The sequence below is a fragment of the Biomphalaria glabrata genome, chromosome 1 (genome assembly GCF_947242115.1).
Source record: "Biomphalaria glabrata chromosome 1, xgBioGlab47.1, whole genome shotgun sequence".
In the NCBI taxonomy this organism is placed as follows: Eukaryota; Metazoa; Mollusca; class Gastropoda; family Planorbidae; genus Biomphalaria; species Biomphalaria glabrata.
In genome coordinates this window covers 16816536-16825037 of record NC_074711.1, presented here as the reverse complement: position 1 = coordinate 16825037, position 8502 = coordinate 16816536, and the positions used below count along the sequence as shown (strand labels likewise).

At 38.7% G+C, this 8502-nt stretch overlaps 1 protein-coding gene across 2 annotated transcripts; it reads right to left on the bottom strand.

The window, feature by feature from the left end:
* Window positions 1-3262: 3262 nt before the first annotated feature.
* Window positions 3263-7775, bottom strand: LOC106065114 (uncharacterized). Of its 2 annotated transcripts, XM_056025194.1 has the most exons (4): window positions 7393-7775; window positions 5912-7347; window positions 4697-4822; window positions 3263-3456 (listed from the first exon to the last, which is right to left on the bottom strand). In XM_056025194.1, the coding sequence occupies exons 1-4, from the start codon at window positions 7773-7775 to the stop codon at window positions 3419-3421; spliced, it is 1983 nt and encodes a 660-aa protein (XP_055881169.1). In that variant the 3' UTR covers window positions 3263-3418. The 2 variants fall into 2 exon arrangements, with proteins under 2 accessions (XP_055881169.1, XP_055881168.1); XM_056025193.1 differs by having other exon boundaries at window positions 5912-7775.
* Window positions 7776-8502: the final 727 nt, after the last annotated feature.

The following is an 8502-nucleotide window of genomic DNA, read 5'->3' as shown; positions in this document are numbered from 1 at the left end:
TTTAAGCTTTCGTTTTTTCACAATAGTAAGCAGGTCGTCATGAGCTCCGATCGCTACAGTAACCCTGTCTCTGATTTCTTGGTTTGTGATGCGGTCTTTGAATGTGATGCCTAGGATCCTTCTGTAGCATCTCAATTCCATTGCTAGGATCCTCCTCTCAAGCTCTGCATTCAACGTCCACGACTCACAAGCATATAAAAATGTGGCCATGACCAGAGAGCGCATCAGTCTGATTTTGGTGCCGAAGGCTAAGCCCTTATCTTTCCATATTATTTTAAGTTTTGAAAGGGCTGCTGTGGACTGTGCTATTCGGGCCAATAATTCGGGTTTTGTTCCCTCATCTGACTAGCAGAGTGGTGAGCACGTCGTTCCGAGGAGGCATGAGCTACGAGTTTGACTTCTGGTCGTTCCATTTTTTTTTTTATTTTTTTTTTTTGTAAATGCTTTTAAAATACAAATTGCGGTGAAATTCACCCAGATAACCTTTTCGTGTACTAAAGAAATACTGTATTTCTGCTGGCAGGAGTTTGCACAATACTGAGGTCCGTCCTCGTCTAACACCATAATGATTGTTTATTAGTATTTTAGGTCTAAATTAACTTCACTTCTCTCACAAGCACACCGTTCATGAGAAAATAATATAAACCCAGCCTTCTTCTGCTTATGAAATGTTTTTTTCCATGACAAAAAGCAGCAGGTATTTTTTTGTTTGGTTTCACTTGCAGTCGGTATTTTAAGATCCGCCAAACAGTCAAAGATCTCAAAGTTGAGACTTAAATCTCGAATGGATTAGTTTTTTTTCAGTTGATTGTGTCTCACACAAAATAGGTAAATTTAGCACCAACGCTTACGCTAGGGACAGTTATGGAAAAAGAATACCAGCCATCACGGGGCAGCCTTGGCCGAGTATTTTCTCCGTATCTAGACTGTACAATGACATTAGACACATGCAATTAGTCTCTCTGAACCACTGGAACTAAACCAATGAGATCGAATACAATCGCAATCAACAAAATTAACACTTAAAGACATCTGCTCAGTGCCTGAGATATCTACAAATTCTTCACTAAAATACCAAGCAAATGCAGTTAGTTTATGATGCATTTTTCTGGTTTCGTGCTGCTGCCAATGCTCCGTTGATCCAAATCAACTTACACACATTAGTGTCTATTTGCAGTTTTTGTGTGCATTTTTTTATAACCGACTAATCTAAATAAATAGCTGTCTCTCAAGATGTGTTTTATCGTGAGTCGGCCTTGTCATGACCTACGAGCGCGAGTTTATAACTTTGCAAATTCTGAGAGTCGGAATGCTTTGAAAAGACTTGATCGTGTTATAAACACAACGGTTTGACTTGAACGTTGGCATGTGAAGAACTTTCTTGTATCTCTTCATTTGTAAACTGGTGGACTTGTTTCATCTGCTATTTTATCGAGCGATGACACTGACCGCAAGACGTTAATACATTTACACTGTTTACTTTTGTTTAAAGAAACCAGAACATTTATCACATCGAAACATAATTGGCAAGGATTTCTCCTCCAACGAAAATAAAACTATCCTAGACCTTAACCAAATATTATAAAAAGTAATTGTGGCATTTTACGTCTCAAGACGATTTTTTCCCTTTGCAACTTCTTGTGTGACTAAAAAGGTAAAAAAGCCAATCCTTTGTACTTTCACCATTCTTTTCTACTGTTATTGTGTATGGCATCTGCAGTCCAGGACCTTTCCTTTAATGCTCGCTCTTCATGTGGATCTATCCAGTGCCACTTTTTCCCCAGCTGTTAGTGTCGATTTTGAAGAGCATACATCAGTATACCTTAGCAATGGACGACCTGCCTTTTGTTAAATGACCATACAAAATGTTTACTGAAAGTCGACCTTGTGGCATTCATAATAACTAAATCTATGTGTAAATGAAAACAATTCGTCACAAAAAAACATGCTATACAATATTAAAACCCTTTATTGTGCAAAGAATTGCTAGCCTATAATAAATCGTACATGGTCGGACATGAACTACAGATTTGCCAATTCTAGTTACAATAATAGCATATCTTTACAACTGTACTTTAGGGGAAGCACTACTTGTTACTAATACACTTTTTAATATTCCAATGATATGCGTTTAGATTTAGGCTTAGAGGACGATGCGCAACAATTTCTTGAACATTAGTTTATTAAACTTTTGAATCTATACTGCATGGGCGCCCGCAGGGGGGTACATGGTGGCGCACTTGCACCCCCCTGAATTCTGATTAAATCTACATCTACGTAATAAAAACAAAACAGATCTGGAAGATGTTTTCATTATAAAATATTTTTTAAAAAATTGGCTAAAATGTGGCTACTCAGAATTCAGAGGCGTGCACGTACATGGTTGGTCATCCATTCCTGTTATGCATAGGCTAATCTTCTACTACATTAACCAGTGGAAGCACGACTTGTTCAGTTGCTACTTAGAAGTTAATTGATTTGATGGTGCGAAAAAAATGTCTAAAATTTGGCGGGCGCCCATGCTTATAGATCACAAGGTCTGAAAGGGGAACTTTACTTAAGTTCCGTTGATGATTGGATTCGATATTGTATCGCTTCCTCCAGGGGGGGGGGAGGAGATATGAGTCGCTCCTTAGAGTAGAGCAGTGAAGACAATAAAGACATTAACAATGGATGTATATTCTTTTCATCTGCCTCAAACTTGTTGGTCTCCGTCTGGACAGCTCTGGGAAACCACACATTTTATTGTCCTGTATGGTGACATACATGCACTACACACAACAGCACGGTTTCTTTAGTAGGAGGAGGAGGAGGGTTGGATTCTTCTAGAATTTTAGAACATAACTCTCATTTTTTCTTAGGTTGATAGTCCACTCTGTCCTAAGTATTTCTATAGTAGTTTATAGGTTGATAGTCCAGCCTGCACTCTGTCCTAAGTATTTCTATAGTAGTTTATAGGTTGATAGTCCAGCCTGCACTCTGTCCTAACTATTTCTATAGTAGTTTATAGGTTGATAGTCCAGCCTGCACTCTGTCCTAACTATTTCTATAGTAGTTTATAGGTTGATAGTCCAGCCTGCACTCTGTCCTAAGTATTTCTATAGTAGTTTATAGGTTGATAGTCCAGTCTGTAGTATTTCTACAGTAGAGACTGGGGATAACTCTATCATATCGTTCATATTCAGACATGAGCCTTGACAACCCCCTACCCCAGTTTCCAACATACACAAACCCATAAACAACACCAGTCTATTGATCAATATTTGTTTTAATTATTTTTTATTTGTTTTATGTTTTGAAGTTATAAAACAAGACAAAGTGATGGCAGCCATGATGTGCTCTGACGTCATCTAGTTTCCGTCATGCATGAAACAGACCAGAGCTTAAGTGTCCTTCTATTGCTCCAGGATGTTACAATTTAATACTTGTCATCATAGGCGTCTGACCCATAGGATTCTGAAAAAAAAAGATAATGTTAGATGATGTCGGAGAACCATGAGATACAAATGTATGTGTCTAGTAAGTCAATCATCTTCCCTTACAGGTCTGCAGTTTGTCTAGTTTTAACTAGGATGAAAAATTCGTCAACAGAATAGTGGGGGGTTGTGTGGGAGAGCCGAGAATCTCGAAAGGAGACCAAGGGGAAAAAAGTGCGGTTTATAAAGTCGTATTTACGTTGTTTTTTTGTATTAGCTTGTTATCAAACTTTGTTGTTGTTGTTTTTTATATGCTTCGGATGTTTCTCCTAATTGTTGGTTATTACATCCTAGCCCAAACCTTCCGCATAGACAGATAGTAAGTATAATTTAAAACAAGCAAAATACTAAAAAAAAAAAATTTTTACATTTAGTATAATTACATCAATAATTTTGAATCAATTCTGTAAACAATTTTTAGTAGATCTAGAATAACAATAATACATGTGTTCGATTGGAGATATTTTTACTGAATGTTTTAATTCTAAGCAACTTTCGTGCTTATAGCATGTTCAGTGTTCTATGGACCAATCACTTTAATGAATCAGTAAGGGGTGGGAGGCTGAATCTGGGAGATTTTTGTCCTTGCTGTCTTTTTACAAACATTTTTGTGAAAGTTGCTCGAGTCTTGAGCCTCCACTATGGAAGGCCGACCTTAAGCGTCTTATGTATCCAAGTACTTATAAAAGTAAAGGGTTCTCTTGGCTTTTGCAAGGAGTCAGTGTAAACATTTTAACGAACGACAAAATACTCTACACAAGGCTTATATGCTCTTAGTGTAGTAGGCCCTACTTTCTCTATATAAAATAATTTAATTAATCCCCACTACTTAATAAAGTAATTGTTTAATGTTTTGAATGACTCACGTGTTGTCATCGACAATGAATAATTGTGCAAAGTTTCAACGTAATCCAATTATGGGAAGTGGAAGAAATTACGTATAAAAGATTCCAACCAGACAGACAGGGTGATTGGATAGTATTTTTATTTGAGATTAAAGGGAAAAAAAATTTTTAAAGTTCACGAAAATGTTGTGGTTTTTTTTTTAATTCCTCCAATAAATATCCAGAAATCAACTCAAAATAAAATCGACCACTGTCACAGAATGAATTGAAGAGATGGGCAAGTGTCGTTAAACATTTTACCTACGTTTGAATCCTTTTTTGTTTGGAACTCACATTACATCAACGACAGCAACAATTAAACATTGGTCAACTCACCAGCTATATGCTGACAGGTGCAGAGTCCCGAGTCGAAATACGTTCCGTAGGGACACGCCATCTCAATGTCGCCCAGCAAAAACTTGTAGATGTCATTAGGATGAGCAGCGATACCATCACCACAGGCTGAAGGAACAGAAGAAACAACTTTTAAACAAACATATAAAGGTCTACGTGAGAGGCCCTGTGCCATTATGTTACACAGTACAAGGTATAGAAACATGAGACTGCGCTGCCATTATGTTACACAGTACAAGGTATAGAAACATGAGACTGCGCTGAAATACTAAGATAAATACTGTTGAACTAGTTTTTCTTACCAACATTGTATGAGTGTCGTATGATTGTGTCTACCAGTGTGTATCTGTGCTTGTAAGAAAAGGTTGGTATTCCCTTTATTTGTACATTTCTAAAAGCTTGTTCAACTACCTACACACATCTTGTACACATCCCATGCCCTACTACTGTACACTTCCCATTATCTACTGTTGTACACTCACGTATTAGCCGCTTACTTGCACAGCAGACACCGCTCAATTTAATAAACAGAAACACACAAATCCTCGTAAAATATTTTTTAAATAACATTTTGATTATAGGTCGGAGACATCCCGAAAAGAAGACGACCGCATACCAAAAGGCGATCTTCTTTGGCGAGCGTAACACAGGTGCCCCTGTAAGCGCTATAAAAATCAACTGAGGCGCCATTTAGCCCTCACATAGATAGAGAAAAGTAGCTGGCAGCAGATGGCCTCTGAAAAGACAGTTGGAAAGTTCTCACGAAGGCTGCGAGACTATTGAGACTCACAGAAAAGCCATTATTGGTTACAGGCGAAGAAGTCGGAAAGAAAACTTTAATACACCGCCAGCGGACAAAGGCTTTGTCTGTAGGAAATACGGGAAAATATGCAGGTCGCAAACTGGGTTTGCGTAGCCATGAGAAACACTGCATTCATCTTTTATCTTCAAAATTGCCTTATTATGATTATGATTATTGGCACATTGGTACATGGCCGGCTTTTTAATCCTTCAATGAATCTATTCCATTGCTCAATAATACCAATGGGTCGAAAAAAAACTTTTTATAATAGAAGGATAAAAAACAGTTATTTTTTCGTTAGAGCTGTTTTTGAGATCCGGGTCTAGGTTCCAGGCTCCATGAAGTTCTAACTTGTAAAGAAAAGTCTTAAATGTAAAAATACATTCTCAACTTACGTTTTGAACTGTATGAACCTTGTTTGGAGTACTGTTGACCATTCTGAGCTTTGTTAGCGTACTGTTGACCATTCTGAGCTTTGTTAGCATACTGTTGACCATTCTGAGCTTGGTTAGAGTACTGTTGACCATTCTGAGCTTGGTTAGAGTACTGTTGACCATTCTGAGCTTGGTTAGAGTACTGTTGACCATTCTGAGCTTTGTTGGAGTACTGCTGGCCATTCTGAGCTTGGTTAAAGTACTGTTGACCTTGATTTTGGTTATTGTACTGCTGCTTATTTTGATTGCTGTATGTCTGTGAGCCTGCTTGGTAGGCAGAGGAAGAACTTGGATTATTGTAAGGAGAAGGTTTATAAAAGGTATTAGATGCTGGAAAGGAGACAACCTTTGATGATTGTGAATAAGTTGATGGGTTGGAGTAGGCTGATGGGTTGGAGTAGGTTGATGGGTTGGAGTAGGTTGATGGGTTGGAATACGTTGATGGGTTGGAGTAGGTTGATGGATTGGAGTAGGTTGATGGGTTGGAGTACGTTGATGGGTTGGAGTAGGTTGATGGGTTGGAGTAGGTTGAAGGTTTGCTGTATGTTGCTGTTTTTGATGGCTCTGAGTAGACAGATGGGTTGGAATTGGTTGGTTGGTTGGAGTAGGTTGAAGGGCTGGAGTAGGTTGCTGTTTTTGATGGCTCTGAGTAGACAGATGGGTTGGAGTAGGTTGGTTGGTTGGAGTAGGTTGAAGGACTGGAGTAGGTTGCTGTTTTTGATGGCTCTGAGTAGACAGATGGGTTGGAGTAGGTTGGTTGGTTGGAGTAGGTTGAAGGGCTGGAGTAGGTTGCTGTTTTTGATGGCTCTGAGTAGACAGATGGGTTGGAGTAGGTTGGTAGGTTAGAGTAGGTTGAAGGGCTGGAGTAGGTTGCTGTTTTTGATGGCTCTGAGTAGACAGATGGGTTGGAGTAGGTTGAAGGGCTGGAGTAGGTTGCTGTTTTTGATGGCTCTGAGTAGACTGGTGGGTTGGAGTAAGTTGGTTGGTTGGAGTAGGTTGAAGAGCTGGAGTATGTTGCTGTTTTTGATGGCTCTGAGTAGACTGATGGGTTGGAGTAAGTTGGTTGGTCGGAGTAGGTTGAGGGGCTGGAGTAGGTTGCTGTTTTTGATGGCTCTGAGTAGACAGATGGGTTGGAGTAGGTTGGTTGGTTGTAGGTTGAAGGGCTGGAATAGGTTGCTGTTTTTGATGGCTCTGAGTAGACAGATGGATTGGAGTAGGTTGGTGGGTTGGAGTAGGTTGAAGGGCTAGAGTAGGTTGAAGGGTTGGTATATGTTGCTGTTTTTAATGGCTCTGAGTAGACTGATGGGTTGACATTGGTTGGTTGGTTAGAGTAGGTTGAGGGGCTAGAGTAGGTTGCTGTTTTTGATGGCTCTGCGTAAACTGACGGGTTGGAGTAGGTTGCTGTTTTTGATGGCTCTGCGTAAACTGACGGGCTGGAGTAGGTTGCTGTTTTTGATGGCTCCGTGTAAACTGGATAACTGACAGGAGAATAATCTTGGGAGACAGTCTGAGTATTGCTTTGTGAAGCAGGACTTGGGCTACCGTATGCCTGGTTCGTTGCCGACACAGGATAACTCCCCACCTGATAAGATGGCTGTGACGGGTTCAATGCGTAACTGGCAACTACAGATGGTGCGTAGTTAGCATTATACATTGGGGTGTTTTTTTTAAACACGTATGCTGACAGTGGATTGTATGGGGCCACTTGCTGGTAGCTGGGTGCAGGCGTAGGATTTGAATCGTATTGAGGATTGTAAAGTGGTACATTCTGTGCACTGACCACAATCAAGCATGTCGCCAGGGTAAAGAGAAGCGTGCAGGCCATGGTATGTGTTCCTTAGGTACTCTACCTACGTGATCAGAAAGAATGATCAAAGATTAATATTTCAAATAAATTAAATTCTTAAATAACGGTTTGTTGTTTTCTTTTCAGAAAATAAATAGGTCATTAAAAGTATGTTTACTTTTGAAGTACACAACTAGATGATTTATAACATTAATAACTGTATTGATCGTTCGTTGTTGTTTTCTTAAGTTCAAGCCATTATACAGAGTGATTCATAAGTGAATAAATCAATCAATAAATTTCATGTGGTATTGAACAGAAAGACTTAACACATTATGAAGTCTTGAAAGATGTAGCTTTAAAATAAAGTATTGTAAATATTAGTGAGAAACTAATAATAATAATAATGGCATAGAAGAAAGGGTCCCCCACAATAGAGATTTGTTTAAAAACCGAATTTCGACGGGTCAGAAACTTTAACGTTTTTATGTTGAAACTTTTTTTTCGCATTTTTATGCACAAATACTTTAAATCCTTATGTCGGCATCATTGTCGTGATTAAGAATTGTCCATTTATAGCAGCTACGGATTTACACAGTCAGTGCGTTAACCCATGCCACAAACTTAAAAAAATATCCTTTTTTTAAACTAAAATATGTATATTATTTTTTTTTTAAAGGAAAATGACATTCAATGTACAACTACTGTATTTCTTTCTTCTAAACTATGGCGCGTGCTTTTAGATAGAATTGGATTATTAATAAGT

Bases quoted from the DNA above. Each gene is read 5' to 3' on its own strand.
- LOC106065114 (XM_056025193.1), bottom strand. From the start codon at position 7,775: ATGGCCTGCACGCTTCTCTTTACCCTGGCGACATGCTTGATTGTGGTC. The intron at 4,823-5,911 runs GTAAGTTGAGAA...CTGTTCCTTCAG, and splicing joins AGGTTCATACAGTTCAAAAC to CCTGTGGTGATGGTATCGCT. The intron at 3,457-4,696 runs GTGAGTTGACCA...TTTTTTTTTCAG, and splicing joins CACCTGTCAGCATATAGCTG to AATCCTATGGGTCAGACGCC.